General features: G+C 44.3%; 1 protein-coding gene across 1 annotated transcript in view; it reads left to right on the top strand.

Annotated features, from left to right (window-relative positions):
* The window catches only part of LOC147705871 (fer-1-like protein 4), a 1142165-nt gene that overhangs the window by 47541 nt on the left and 1078589 nt on the right, over positions 1 to 16035 (top strand). Inside the window, exon 2 of the mRNA XM_086932323.1 lies at positions 11243 to 11298. Coding sequence (XP_086788449.1) covers positions 11243 to 11298 — 56 coding nt within the window. The remainder of the gene's footprint in view (positions 1 to 11242; positions 11299 to 16035) is intronic.

Below are 16035 nucleotides of genomic sequence, written 5' to 3'. Positions count from 1 at the left end.
GCTACAGCTGTATATAGGCTCAGTATTGCTTCCTGCTGGTTGCAGCAGGAACCACCCTCATTTGAAATGTGGAGGGCACTTTTTTTACAGTTTATAATATGGAGTACAGTCTTTATGCCCTGAAGGTTCATCAAAAGAGAAAGCTCAGTGAACAAATATGGGGGTGTGTGAGGCGGTACTTAGAGCCTGAAATGTAAATCCTGCTCATGCTTAGCTTTGTATCAGAGTTACTCATATGTATCGTATCTTTTCCCTTTGGTCTAAATGTGTCTTGTATGACTCCACAGTGTAATTATAATTTAGGAATGTTTTTTTTCCCCGGTTAGGGTATGCAGCTGTTTCAAGATAGTGATTTCGGATACTGAATGGAATGGCTGCAATTATACAATGTCTAATGTTTATGTGATTCATTCCTATTGTCTCATGTACCATGCAAAAATAAATAAAATTTTAAAAATGAATCAATCTAAAGCGATGGTTTATGGCTGCCTCTCTTGGGGACATTAATGCCGCCTGCCAGTCATCATCTTCAATAGGTCCCAAGTCTGCCTGCCAGCGGTTTGTGAAAGGGATCTGGCAAATTGTTATACAGTTTACTATATGTGAGTGAAATGGCCTTTTCTGGGATGGGCTCTGACAATAACCGGTCTTCCAAGAGACATGAGTCTGGTAAGGTGGTTAAGTCGGGGAGCACCATTTTGACAGCATGTCGAATTGCAGAAACCGAAATACTGCCCCCTGTGCAAGTTCGTGTTTCACTTTTAATTCTTTGAATGTGAAAATGTTACCCTTGTGTATTAGATCTCCTATGGTAGATATCCCAATGGTGTCCCATTTGTCAAAACCCATATGGTGACAAAGCAACCCTAACTGTTGAGAAGACCATAAGGGTGTGGCTTTCATCAACACTCCTGTCCAGCCTAGACACTTAATTGCCTGATGCCAAATGGTGACTGTTTGGGCCAGAGGACCCACATACTTCCCTTTACGAACCCTGGTGTATAAGGCCCCAAGATTACCCTCTCGTCCCGTTTGATATTTTTATAATCTATATGCTGGGTTCATAGGGTGACCATACAGCCAGTGATTAGTCACCACCAATTGTGAGGCCCAGTAATAAAGCCATAGGTCTGGGAGTGCAATTCCCCCATCATACCACCCCTTTGTCAGCTCCTCTAAGGATATTTGTGGTGGCCCTTCATCCCATAGTAATGTACGAATCTCCTCCTCCACATTTTTAAAATAGGTGTCAGAGATCCTGTGTGGACAATTTTGAAGCATGTAAAGGAAGCTCGGTAGAGCCAACATTTTAAATAGGGCAGTTCGACCTATTAATTACAGTGGTAGCGACCTTAGGTGTTTGCCGTCATTGCGGAGCCTAGTAAAGGGGGCAGCCAGGTTTCTGTCATTAAAAGTTTGGGGGTCGGTGTAATAAAGATTCCCAAGTACCGGAACCCTTCAGAGACCACCGCGAGTTCACAGCCCCAGGGCAATCTAGTTGTAGTGCCATGCAGAACAAATAACACAGACTTCGTCCAGTTAATAGCATACCCTGAATACTTGCCAAAATTCGTAAAAATATTTAGCAGGCTGTGTATCGAGGCATATGGGGATGCTAAATAGATCAAGATGTCGTCTGCATATAACAAAATCCTATCTTCATTGTCCTCCTCTCATTTTAGCCCCTGAAGGGCTACGTCATGTCTCACACAGGATGCCAGTAGTTGTATTACCAAGGCAAAGAGTAGGGGGTATTATGGGCAACCCTGTCTATTCCCTCTGTTGAGTTTAAACATTTGGGATGTACTGGTATTCACCCTGACTTGACCCCGTAGCTCAGTATAAAGCTATTTGATCCAGCTCACAAAGCGCGGTCCAAATCCTAGATGCTTCAGGACTTCAAACTGATAAGGCCATTCTATTGAATCAAACACCATGGAGGCATCTAGCGACAATATTATCACATCCTCTTCAATATATTATTGACATGGTAAGACATTATTCACTCTGCGAATGTTGAGCGATGTGTTCCGAACCGGTACAAAGTCTGATTGGTCTGCGTGCACCAATGATGGGAGGACGACACTCAGACGGGACGCTAGCAGTTTTGCTAGAATTTTAGCCCCTGCATTAATCAGGTAGATCGGCCTGTAGGAACTACAGCTGTGCGCTGGCTTCCCTGAGTTTCGGATTACAACTATAGAGGCCAGTCTTTGATCTTCGGGTGGGATTCCCTTCTCAAAGCTTTCTATATACACATGTTTAAGATGGGGTGCCACCCATAGGGCCATTGATTTGAGGATCTCAATTGGAATCCCATTAGGCCCCATTGCCTTCTTTGATTGGATATTAAATATGGCCTGGCAGATTTCTTCATCCGTTATGTCTGCATCCAGCTCGGCCCTTTCTGAATCTGACAATGAGGGCAGGTTTATGTCAGCCAACAGCTGACGTGAATCTTCCAAAGTGTACATGGTAGAGGAGGAATACACGTCTCCAAATAATCCACGAATGCTTCCGCCACCTCTTGGAGATCAGAGATTCTTTCATTGCCGCCAACAGATAGTTCAGGAACCTATCTTTCCAGTTCTTCCCTCCTCTCCAGCCAGGCAAGCATTTTCCTCGCTCTATCTCCAGGTTCATAAACCCAGTGACACGTATGAAGTTGGTTGAAGGTGAGTTCAAGCCATACTGGGGAATGAACTGAGATGCCCCTGGGGAGTCCGCAAGGGTTTTGAAAGCGGCCAATGTCTGCTAGGTGCATAAGGAAGTAGTCAATGCGGGACATACTGTTGTGTGCATTAGGGCAGTAAGAAAAATACGTCATGTTTGGTTGCAATGAGCTCCACATGTCTGTCAGTCCAATGGCTCGAGCAAAATCCTCCATTTGAGTGCTGCGCCGTAGTGAGGGTCATTGGGGATATCTATCTAGACCACGGGTACTCATAGTACGGCCGGCGGGCTGGTGGCGGCCCAGCAAGCGTTCCCTGGCGGCCCGCTGACTTTCCAGACATCGTACCCGTGTTGTGTTTTTAAAAAAAAGGAAATCGTGTCTTCAAACACTGCTGGTTGCTGCAGCGCGAGTCTAAGAGACTCTGCCGCTCTGTGGGGGCCGGCCGCCGGGTGATTCCAATGATAGTGGAGCTGCACGGGCCTAAGAAGAGGTTAAGTACAGCAAGGCCTCATTAACATACAAATGGTCTTTCTAAAGACCTGTGAAGTGCTCGGGTGGGGCTGTGTGTGCCAGGAGGCTGTCTCAGCCAGGCTGACACACGCAAGGTGAGGTGAAGAGGGTGACAGGGAGGTAGTGGGACTTCCCACGTGGCATAAACTAAAGGCACACTTTGCATTTCTACAGACGTTTTACATCGGGTATCCCAACAGAGGAAGCAAAATCATTTTTAGAAATAAGATTGCAAGAGCACTAGGGGTGTCATGGCCCGTTGTACTAATTCAGTCTTAACTTCCACGTGTTATATTATTCGAGAAGCCTTAAAATGAGACGTGTTTGACAGAATCATTGATTATGTTTATATATTTGTAAAAGAATGTATGATTGTTTGACTGCGGCCTCAGAGAGGTAAAGCGTCAACACTGGTAAATAAAAACTGTGCAGGAACATGCTGGCCATCATTGTACTGGCATATGATGATGAGTGTGTGCGTTTATGATGAGGCTGGACGTGTCGGCATTCGCAGGTGTGTGTATGGATATGTTTGTGGGTGTATGAAAGTGGCTGTCTGAAGGGTGGGAGTGGGCGTATAGTTGTGGCTAGTAGCACATAATGGAACCTGAGTGGTCATATATAACTTTTAGTGGGCAGCTGTACGATGGTGAATGTGCTATCCTAAGATGTTAGGTGGACACATCTACAGTGAGTGTGATGGCAAACTATAGTAGTGTGTTGGCATATGATGAAGTTATTCATGTTTTATATTGTGTTGTGTGCTACATTTTGTTTGAAAAAGTGGGTAACATAGCAAGACTGTATTGAAGTTGTAAGAAGTAAGGTTGACTGAGTATGACAGAACTGTGATATAAAGCAAAGGTAGAACCTTAACTCAATAATTTCATCACTTCTTACATTTTAAGAAGACACTATTGTTAACATATTAGCTGCCTTTAACTCCATTCTGACTATACTTTTTTCTGTGAATCTAGGAATTTTTTGTGCATATTTTTTCACTTTTGTGTGCTGGGTTACAATGTTGCTTTTGTGGACGTATGACCTTGTGTGGTTCTACATATATATGGTGGTGGGTGCTTTTGTGTATGTAGGTGGTTGTGTGGATGTATGAGGGTGGGTGTGGGGACTTATGTTGTTACACATGTTTGTGTATGATGGTGGGTGAACTGGCGCAGATTAGTTGTGTGGAGGCATGGTCCTTTTGGCGGCATATCATGGTGGTTGTGTTGACATATGATGGTGGGCGTGTTGCTGTTTGATGTAGTTGTGTGGATGTCTGGTGATCGATGTTTAGTCTTATGATGTTCAGGTATTTCTTGGCATGGCTGAGTTTTATACTAGAGTTAGACCTAATTATGCGAGCTGTTCTTGTGCCATTTGCAACCAGCTTAGATAAAAGGCAGGAAAGCCTTCAACACCAGGTGAGTGGCTCGCAGCTCCAACAGATTGATATAAGTCGGGCTTTCTCTTCAAACCAGGGTTGTCTGATCGCTACCTCCCCCAGATGATCTCCCCAATCGAGTAGTGATGCATCTGTCACCACATTCAGCTCTGGATGGGGAAAAGTGGGAATCTACCACCCAATGAGTTGTGTTTGAGGAGCCACCACTGCAGTTCAGCAATCCCTTCCAAAATTAGAATGTAGTCTGCCAGATTACCACAGTGGTGGAGCCAATTGCACTTCAACTTACAATGCACAGCCGGTATGTGCCACCTGCCGCAGCTGACCTGGAAAATGCAGGAGGCTAAGAGACCAGAAAGCTTCAGAGCTGCTCTGCCCAGGCTGACACACGCAGGGTGAGGTGAAGAGGGTGACAGAGGGAGGTAGTGGGACAGAGGGAGAGGGAGAGGGAGAGGGAGGGAGGGAAAGGAGACAAACATCGGGGCTTGTTTAATTAAATATGAGCTAATGAAAACAGTTTAACATAGATACTTTAGGTACATATACACCACCTATGTGTATCTCGCCTGCTGTCTCTAATGTAGTCATCAAGTGTTTATTTAATGACAGCGCTTATATCCAGATTACTTTACTCGCACACTGTGTGTGACAACTTCATCTTGTTAGACCTGGCACCTTGTTTGTTTACCATGTCAATTGTGCTCCAAATACTTGTGTTATTTTCTTTATATTTGTATTGACTTAGTAGGACCATCGAGCTAAATTGGCCGGTCAGTTCTATCTTAAATACAGTGATCAAATAGCATGTGCTTAGCGAGAGCAGCAACAAGTGCAGAATCCAGGAACACCGTCTAGTGTTCAAATCCAAAAGGTTTCTGAGTTACATAGACGCATTCCAAACTTGCCTGCAGTCAGTGCATGTTGAAGCGCTGGTGCACTTCCGTTCGAGTAATTATGTTATTGCTGGCAATTCCTGTAGTGCAGTGGGACCACTCAGTCCAATGCAGGTAAGCAATTGAAGCTGCCAAAGTATTGCGGTCGTTCAGACAAGCAGCGCTAGTGCTTAGGGCAGTGTCTTTAGAAACCACATTGTTTTAAAAACAGGCAACGTTTCTCAGTCCCGGCGTCGCAATGAACAAGATGCTGGCGCTCCCTTTTAAGGGAATTATGGTAATGGCAGCCCCTCACAGATAAATGTGCTGGGGCACTGGGAGGGAGGAAAAGGGAGGGAGACAGAGGGAGAGGGAGGGAAAGGAAGAGAGAGGGAGACAGACAGAGGGAGGGAGGGAGACAGACAGAGGGAGGGAGACAGACAGAGGGAGGGAGACAGACAGTGAGAGGGGGAGGGAGGGAGGGAGAGGGAGACAGAGGGGGGGACAGAGGGAAGGTGACAGACAGTGGGAGGGAGACAGAAAGAGACAGACAGAGGGAGGCAGACAGACAGAGGGAGGCAGACAGACAGAGGGAGGGAGACAGACAGGGAGACAGAGGGAGACAGACAGAGGGAGGAGGGAGACAGACGAAGGGAATCTGAGGGAGACAGATGGAGGGAGAAGCGAGACAGAGAGAGGGAGGGAGACATACAAAGGGAGGAAGGAGACAGATGGAGGGAGAAGGGAGACATAGGGAGGGAGGGAGAGGGAGACAGAGGGAGGGTGACAGACAGTGGGAGGGAGACAGGAAGAGGGAGACAGAAAGCGGGAGAAGGGAGACAGACGGAGGGAGACAGATGGAGGTAGAAGGGAGACAGATGGAGGGAGAAGGGAGACGGGAGACAGAGAGAGGGAGACAGAGGGAAGGAGACGGAGGGAGGGAGACAGGCATATGGAGACAGAGGGAGGGAGACAGAGACAGAGAGAGGGAGAGGGAGACAGGGAGGAAGACAGAGGGAGGGAGACAGAGGGTGACAGAGGGAGACAGACAGAGGAAGACCGACAGATGGAGAGAGGGAGACAGACAGATAGAGGGAGGGAGAGGGAGACAGACAGATGGAGGGAGTAAGAGGGAGACGGAGGGAGGTAGACAGAGAGAGGGGGAGGGAGGTAGACAGAGAGAGGGGGAGGGAGGGAGACAGAGAGAGAGAAAAAGAGGGAGACGGAGAAAGAGGGAGACGGAGAGAGAGGGAGACGGAGAGAGAGGGAGACGGAGGGAGACGGAGAGAGGGAGACAGACAGAGTGAGACAGAGAGGGAGAGGGAAGGAGTGAGACAGTCAGAGTGAGTGAGGGAGAGAGGGAGAGAGCGGGAGTGAGACAGTCAGAGTGAGACAGAAGGAGAGAGAGGGAGTGAGACAGTCAGAGTGAGGGAGACAGGGAGAGAGGGAGGGAGAGAGCTAGAGGGAGGACAGAGAGAGTGATAGAGAGAGAGAGAGCGAGATAGAGATAAAGAAAGAGAGAGAGAGAGAGATGTGTGTATGCGGGGTCTGGTGGCTCAGTGGACGAAGGCGCCCGCTGCAGGGACCTGTGATCAACCTCATGGTCGCAGTTTTTTTTGTTGCTCAAGCCCCGCCCCCTCCCCCACTGACACCCCCCCACTGGTGCGGCCCTCGGACACAAACCACACTGTATATTTGGCCCCCGAGAGAAAGTTTGTGAGTACCAATGATCTAGACCATCGTCCGTGTCTTGACCCTATTAACTAGGAACTCCCAATATAAATATGATCTCCAATTTAAGAGACAAACAAGGAAGATGGATTACATCCAACCTTTCCAAAAATAATAATGAGTTCTTTGTAGTCAATGTACATGGTCAAACTGCAGATGAACCTTTTTTCTGGGAATGACCTCTCATCTAAAAATGATCTCAGAATCCTCAACCTTAATCTTTACAGATGACTTATTTTTACCTACGAATCCTGCAAGAGATAGAAACGTACAGTTCTCATACCGCCCCAATTTAAGCTATGTAGCACTCAAAAACCTATGCGCGAGATTCAGTCTTGCTGACACATGGAGAATCCAAAACCCAGATGAACAAGACCATACTTCTACTCTTTTCAACATAACTTTTACGCTTGCATTGACTACCTGCTAATCTCTTGTCACTCCATCAGAAAGGTTTACCAGACAACAATCTACCCTAGAGTGGTATCGGATCACTCTTGCATAACCATATCTATTTCCCACCACTCCCCTGTGCCAAAACAGATGCAGTGGAGATTTAATGACAAGATACTTGAGTAGCATTATAACGTACAGGCCTTTGAAGAGACCATACAGAACTTCCTTAACGACAACAAACCAGACAAAACCTCAGAAATAGAGAGATGAGAAGCTCTGAAGGCTACGCTACTAGGGGTAATAATCATGATTAGATCCAACATGAATAAGGGTGCCAATATGTTACTATGAATAGTCAGCACATTAGAAACCCTAGGCAAACCATTTAACAATGCCCACTGGGGCAAAATTGTGATTTTCTTTTTTCTTTTAGTCAAAGTTTAAGTTTATCTTGTTACTGTATGACGGGGAAGTTATTGATTTGAATTTAAAGCTTAAGCCTACTGAGGCAAGACTATAATTATGATGCCCACTAAGGAAAAATTGTGATTTTGAGCAATGTCGAGTACAACATTACATCAGTACCACTAATATGAATGGAAAGCTTTAGCCCACTGGGGCAGCACTGTTGAAGCATCATTGATTTCCCTTCTTATCTGACTGGGATCAATATTGATGCAGTGTAGTGCGTGGTTCATACTTGTGTTGAGATGAACAGCGTAGGATAATGCATTTTCTCCCAAGCCTCCAATACTCACGTATTCTGTGTTGAAAGTGCAGTTTGAATAAAGCTTGATGAATTGGAAAGCTTTATCAACAGTACGGCACGGCATAAAGTGATCATTCCGTTATTGAATAAGAAATTATTGAGTAGCCACACTTGCAATTATTTTTGATTATATTAATATTATCTTGTATCAAATAACATTGTTGCAATAGTTTTGTTGCAGTCTTGAAGGACATTGATTTTTTGAGGAGTCTGTTCTTAGTGTTTATCACAGTATGTGAGTCACGTGATGTATTATTTAAACCACAAGTAATCTCAACAATCTTACTCGTGAGTAAGGAGCGAATGGCTCTGAATCGCGTAGAGTTGCTTTGCTAATAAATTTCACACTGAAAAGAAGCTGGGCCGAGGTGTGTTGTTCATTGTGACGTTGGAACGATGCGTTTGTGGGAGATTTGGTGCTCGCTACCCCGCCCCAGCCCTCCATTGAAAAGTGGCTTAGGTCTTCAGTGAAAACAAGTTGTGGTCAAGACCTAAAACATCTCTCTCCAGACTGCAATCTGTTCAAAATCAAGCGGCGAGATTGGCCCTTGGGATTCCGAAATGGCAATCCGCCAAACCCCTCTTCTTTAAACTGCACTGGCTCCCTGTCATCTCGAGGGCAGCCTTTAAGATCGGCTGCCTCACCTTTAAATCTTTATCTGGCTCCTGTCCCGTCTTTCTGAAATCCCTCATCAGGCCCTACTGTCCATCACGTAACCTGAGATCTTCTCACCTTCACTTTCTGTCCATCCCCCCTATCAAACTTTGCAGATCTGGAGGCCGGAGATTTGCACTCCTGGCCCCTAAACATTGGAACTCTTTTCCCCTCTATCTCAAAACCTCTAATTCCCTTATTCTTTTCCGCAAATCCCTAAAAACATGGCTTTTCCCTCAATCCAGCTAAGTCCCTCTGTCCCCTCTGCATCCAACCAGCGCCAGGAAACCCACGGTGTCAGTGCGCTTTACAAGCACCCCTTACAATACAATTACAATACAAGACCACGTACATGGTCGAAACGCGTCTTTTTGGCACAAAGAAATAAATCTTCCAACCTGATCGAGTGGGCTTGTGAATCTGCTTTTGTCTGCATCCCATTGCGTGTGGATATATAGATATATATGCTGGGGTCTAGGATGGTAATGTAACTTTAGGGTTTAAGGGTGGGTAGGGGTATATGGTGATAAGGGTACGTTTAGTTTTTAAGGGTGAGTAGGGGTATATGGTGGTAAAGGTAATATTAGGGTTTACGGTTTAGAGATGGGTAGGGGTAAAGGGTGATAAGGGTATTTCTAGGGGTCAAGGGTGGTTAGGGCTATAGGGTTGTAAGGGTTTGTTTAGAGTACCTGCTGAATTTTAGACACTTCTAAAATCTTTTGTAAAATACTAAGATACTTTTGGTAATTTCTACAACAGTGGAAAGTGGAGTGCTTGAGTGTGAACCTGAACACTTGTTGGTTTTAGCGCCGGGAAACCTACGGGTAGCTGAGCGCTTTATAAACTTAAATATAATAATAATAATAATAATATGATGGTTTCGTACAATGTATGACTAGTATTTCTCAAGCCCAATCCTAAACACTTCTCAGACAATGTTTGTAGAGTGCTTTTTGTGAAAGACTGACAGCTTTGTCCAGAATCTTCTATAGTCTGGGAGTTGACCTCCAGTCCAAAGCTGGTTGGCGCTGGGCCAGTTGACAACATATGACCCACCCTGGTTTGTGAAAAGGCACCCAGTCCTGTGTTGTATTTAATGAACTGAAAATGTAGTGACTTGGTTGAGTCTATGGGTTCATGGGAGGAGGGTTCATCAAACAGTGGTTTTCATGGATGTAAACTTGAGGCCCTAACAAAAGATAAAAGGCAACACCAGTATGCTGCATTGGCAGTATGTTTTAAAGAAAACACTTTAAGTTATGTTTTAGTTGTGTGCACTTGCATTGTTGTTTATGTATTGGAAAATGTAGGTAGCCACATGAAACCGCATGTGTCTACGTTAAAACCAATTCTCTGTCACACCATCCACCCCATTTGGACTCTTTTCAGTTTATTTCCCCAAAAAGGCTAGCAGTGCCCTAATTGAAGTACACTTTGCTGTTACCCACTCACAGTTCTTTCCTGTTATTGGGCCCTCTACTGTATTGAATCATATGTGGTTGGCTGCATTTCCTAATGGATTGAGTTGGCCTTGAACCTTCATACTCCTTAATCAATAAGAGATTTAATGCAAGAAGAGCTAATGCCACTATATGAAAGATGTCTATGGGGATATCAACCTACGGAGAGCATATGCGTGCTGAGCATCCTCTCATGGAACCCTTCTCAGTAACGAGGCACACAGGTGGTTGTTGATGCTCCATACTATGCCTCCCTTGGGAGAAGAAAGCATGTCTTTCTTTGTGCAGTGCTAATCTGAGGCTAATAGTGATTCCAACTGAGACTCCAAGGAGGGCAGGCAGAACTATACTTGGGTGGACAGGAAGGGTTTACTGTGGAAGATAGCTCACTGGTATGATTAAAATTGATGATTGCAACTGACATCTACATCCAACTGGAAACGGAGATCTGTGTGTATTTGGAATGGCAGTGTTTTGATGACAAGTTATTTTTCCTTCCTTAAATCTGGATAGAAGTGTAATGTACATTGTGCAAGTCAATGTATTTACCTTGTGTGTAATGACATGATATTGCAGCGATGGAAGTTAACTGTGCCTTCTGAAGGTCACAGGGCCCACATCTGTGTTTTCATGGTCGGCTCTCTTATTATACACAATAGTAGAAGGGATAGAATGGCTAATCTTCTCAACAAGTCTCAATGAACAATAACATGACCTTTAATTATTTCCACTTTTTGAATGACATTTTTTTTCTTTTTTATCTATTTAAGGTTACACCTATAAAACAAAGAAGATCAACACCAGCTCTGAGGCAGTATATAATGAGGTAAGATACATTTAATGTCAGCATTTAAGGATGGTCGTTCCATTGGAATTCTTGAGTCACGAGGCAGGTGGTGTAGAAAGAATGGGGACTATGGGCAAGACTATCATTGTCTCCAGTGTCAGTATAGGCTTTACATCTACAGTTGTCTTGTACTTGATGGATGTTTTGAAGGGCTTAGTCAGCAAATACATAGGAAGAAATCTTCTATAAATGGAAGTGGCAACCTGCAGACCTTGCAGCTCCCCCCATAATGCACTCCATATGTTGTTGTTTGAAAAATGTTCTGCACTTTGAATCTTCTTTCATGGAATTCGATTACCGGCAAAAGAAACATTGGTTTAGGAAAATGTATAAATAAGTATTAACTGTCACGTCTTGTCAAACGGCATAATTGGCGTACTGAGGGTTCGTTGGTTGGGCAGCTTCCATGAAACAGATATCGGCAATTGGATTGTGGTTAATTTTAACCACCTACACCTGGTGGGGTTTATCTTGGAGAAGTGTGGAAATTGGTGTGAACTGTCCCAAGGTATCCAGACGGTTCCCTTAGGCTATTTTTATAGCCCTAGAATAAGCCCTGTGAATCATATATGTGGCAATGATATTTCTTCCATTCCTACAAAAAATCGCTTTGCACTGCTGGAAGAGGCTGATTGACTGACAAGGGTCACCCAAGTATGTATACAGATTATTCATGTAGGGGAACCGGGAATTTTACTGTCTCACCATATTTTGTCTTATTGAGGCCTTGTTAGTGATCCAAAACAACAGGGACTTTACATACAAGAAACAACAAAATGAGGCAACAATGTTAAATTAGAAAGAAACATTTCATGCTACATGGCACTTGTGTGACTACTAATTGTCAATGTAACTTTCAAAATATTGTACTAGAAATGCCAATTTGTTTTTAACATACATTTTATTGACACAATCAGGATATCTGGCGTCGCAATGCCTCAACAGTCCAGATAATTCCTCTACATCACATAACAAAGTAAAAAAGACAACAGTAGTCAGACATTGCACCTCCCAACCCCCCCATCCTCCCAATTCCTCCTTTAGCGAGCCCTACCCAACCAAATAGCTTTTTATAGAGTGCAGCCTTTTGATGTTCTCTGTGTCCTTTGCACTCTCCATAGTTCCTGATTTCTACATGTATATTGTCAACCTCAGAGCCTATCAGCACCAGGTAATCAGCTCATGCCTGTCAGATTTTGTTATATTCCCGTGGACAGCCACGGGCCTTGTACACCGATCTTTCCATACACATGCAGTGGTGCAGTCTCTTTTTCCACTCCCCCACCGACAGGAGGTCCACATCCAGTCGCACCCCATGCAGGTAAGAGTACTGGGGCGGGGTGTTGAGGCAGTTTGATAGACAACAACGACAAGGGAAAATTAACATTTTTTTCCCCTCTGCATCATCTATCGAGCCCCTGCACCCCCCCCCCCCCCACACACACTGCCTCACTGCTCTTACCTGCACCGCACGGGCCGTTCCTGTCCGCATTCTTCCAATGTTGAGTGGACACGGTCCACCAGTCGGTGGCGATCAAGAGTGCCAATTGAAGTTACGCGCATTTATTTAGCCTCCTCCCACTCATCTGAAAGTTCTTCCACGTCTGCCCCCCAAGTATTGCGTAGCTCACTGAAGGAGTCGGGCTGATTAAGGAGCAATGAGCGATAGACTTTCACCTGTTTATGGTCCCCCAACTCTTCCATGAGCAGTTTGCCCTCTGAGGGATTGAATTTGGGCTGGTCCATTAACGCCTCAATGTATGGCATTAAAGCATGCTTGAGCAGTCAGTAGATATTGATACAATTGTGTCTGGTTTGAGGCGAATTCTGTCTGTGGGGTTTGAAATGAAAGAAATGTGATTTGGGAGCCCTTATAGCTCACGGCCTATCATATTTATCTGGTATTTATGTGAGGAATTTTGATGGGATCTCCAGAATACTAAGCACTTGGGTATATTTCAGTTATTTCCATAAGAAAACCAAATAAAGCAGGGAATAAACCATTTTTCCTCCTGGTCAATCTACTGTAGAAGTAGCCTTCTTTTTGGGAGTGGGGGTCGAAGGGCGGAGACACATTACAGGGGCAGGGTGGAAATGAACCCCTAAATCTCAATCAACTTTTTATCAAAGTTTCCTTTAGCTCTATTCTAACTACTTAGCAACAAAAAGTTGTTCTGAAAAATACTGTGTCTCTTTGCTACTCACATGTACAGGCCTCCCACTCCAGTGTCCAATGTACTCAAACCATGCCTCTTTCAAGTCACAGAAAGGCTGCTACCCCGTAGCCATGTTTCGGCTTTTGGTGCTTTCCTCTCACCTTCTCAGACACCTGTAGCACGTGGTGCTGGAACAAATTTTGGAGTGGGGGTGCGTCTAACTAAATTACATTACTAAAGTAAAAGGACTGTGAAAAATCCAGATGTCACACAAAGGACACGTATAGCAAATAAGCCACACCCATTCAGCAGAAGAGTGGTTAAGGTGTTGCATATAGCAGTGGCGCATGCTGGAGCACAGTATTGCAAACATATATAATTAAAATAAGTGTGGTAGCACACGGTCAATTACAGAAAGCACTGTTGGGATTCAAATGGCAACAAAATCAGCACTGACATACAGTTTTACTGATAAAACTATGTAGCACATAAACGACAATGTGAGGAAATAGTTTCAACAAATATTTATAATGTGCACATCACTAAATTGAGATTAGCTATGATCCTATGAACTTTTTTTTGCCATCACACTTCAGAATGACAAACAAAGTTTGTGCTTTCCTAACTTCTGGCATGTTTTGAAATATTTGTACAGTTCATTTGCTTTACAAAATCCTGTCAATTTGCAGTCAGAGAAAGAGAAGTAAACGCCAATCCACTTGTAGAACACATAAACAGCAATTTGTGAGAAGATAAAGCCTGACATTTGTCCTCTGTCTTTAAACCCATAGAAAATGTGGCAAGATTTAAAGGCATCCTTATTGCTCATTCCCCTTCTGAGCTTCAGCGTGTTTGTTTTAGGGATGCAGCACCCCTACTTCCAGCGCTTATGTTTTTAGCAACTCTTCCTCTCACTCAGACACTGAGGAATTTTAAAAGGTCTCCATTTGACTTTCCCTTAAATTGCTTGCAGCAACTGCCTCTGAGGTGAATCAGGGACTGAGGTAGAACAGGGTCGTCAAAGTGATACTAGTTTCTTTAACCCCTTCGCTGCGGAGGCTATTCCGCCGCAGCGCAAAGGGGGCGGGGGGCCGTGCGGCGCGCCCATGCTGGTGACCTAACCGCTCCGACACCAGCCGCGGTTGCGCTGTGCTCATGACGGAGGGGATCCGTCACGGCCCGCCCGCTCAATGGAACGCTCAGCGCAGGAGCAGTATCCGCGCCGGACAGGCGTGCCGAGCGGGCCGTGTCGGAACCGCTCCGTCATCAGTACAGCGCGACCGCGGCTGATGACGGAGCGGTATCGTCACCAGCAGGGGAGGGGTTAAAATAGTTTCCCACTTCTTGCACATCTCTTGATTCAATATAACAGGCGCCATTTCACTGCGACTGCTGGACACTGTCCAAGAAAATGCCAAGATATGGTCCTCACCTTCATGAATCCCATCCGAATTGCTTAAGGTGTCTCTTTCCAATTTGCAAGCAGAGAATGACTCCAGGGGTACTGCAGTTGGCTTCACTTGTTTTATGAGTTTTGTGGCACAATCAGCTTCTTTATAAAGCCTGTAGTACTCACGCTCAAACTATGTGATGCCCCTTAAATACAACCACGGCCTTTTACTCGTACCAAATCAGAAGCCTATTGCGAATCAAACGGGAAAGTTTGATCTACGAGATGGTTTGAGCCTGCAACATATTCCGAATATTCTGAATTCCGAAAGATATTGCTAAATGCTTATTTCTCGTTACCTAAATAACTTTCGATATTTAAGCTTCCCGTTTTGGAGTGGCACTACGAATCCTATGTTTTTAAGGCATTTTTGGACACAATCATGTGTAATATCTCCAAACTCTACCTCCCACTTCAGTTCATTTTCAATTGCCTTGACGGCAAGGCAGTTAAGTCGTCTAACCCTAGGACTAGGATGCATAGTTGACCACAAATTTATATTCTTAAATCATGCTTCTTGTTATGTTATAATTAGGGCTCCCGGTTTTATGGTATTTTCTTTTGTGACATTTCCGTCTGTATTTATCCATATTTATTTTCTGTTGACTCTACCTTTATTTATCCATATTTATTATGTGTTTTGTGAAAATATAAAGCTGAAACTGGTATATTTACACATTTATTTCATAAATATGCAGTCATGCTTCAATGCCTCCCAGGTTTCAGTGATATGAACATCTGCAGAAGATAAATCAATGCATTTATATGAAAATGTCATTTCAGCATCAGCCTTGTGCATATCTACTGCCGTTTAAGCCTCTTCACAAAAATTCCTGTCTTTTAACCCACTTACCTATCAACCCACACAATTATTGGCCTGGCACTAAAGGCAAAGTGTATTTAGAATCACCCAAAAAGCACCCAATTTCCTTTTTTATTCACATTTAACAATAAACACAGGCAAGAAAATAAATGGTTTTCTTTCTGTATTTATCTGTAAAAATCAGTAAAAACGGAAAAAAGGGAGCCTAAGTTATAATGTCACTGTTACTGTCTCATGCTTTTGGCATGTGCTGTTGTCCTGAGCTTGACTGGCTGTTTGTGAAGGTG

Source organism: Lissotriton vulgaris, chromosome 7 (assembly GCF_964263255.1).
Source record: "Lissotriton vulgaris chromosome 7, aLisVul1.2, whole genome shotgun sequence".
NCBI lineage: Eukaryota > Metazoa > Chordata > Amphibia > Caudata > Salamandridae > Lissotriton > Lissotriton vulgaris.
Note: the sequence above shows the minus strand (reverse complement) of the source record. Positions and strands in the feature narration are given on the sequence as shown.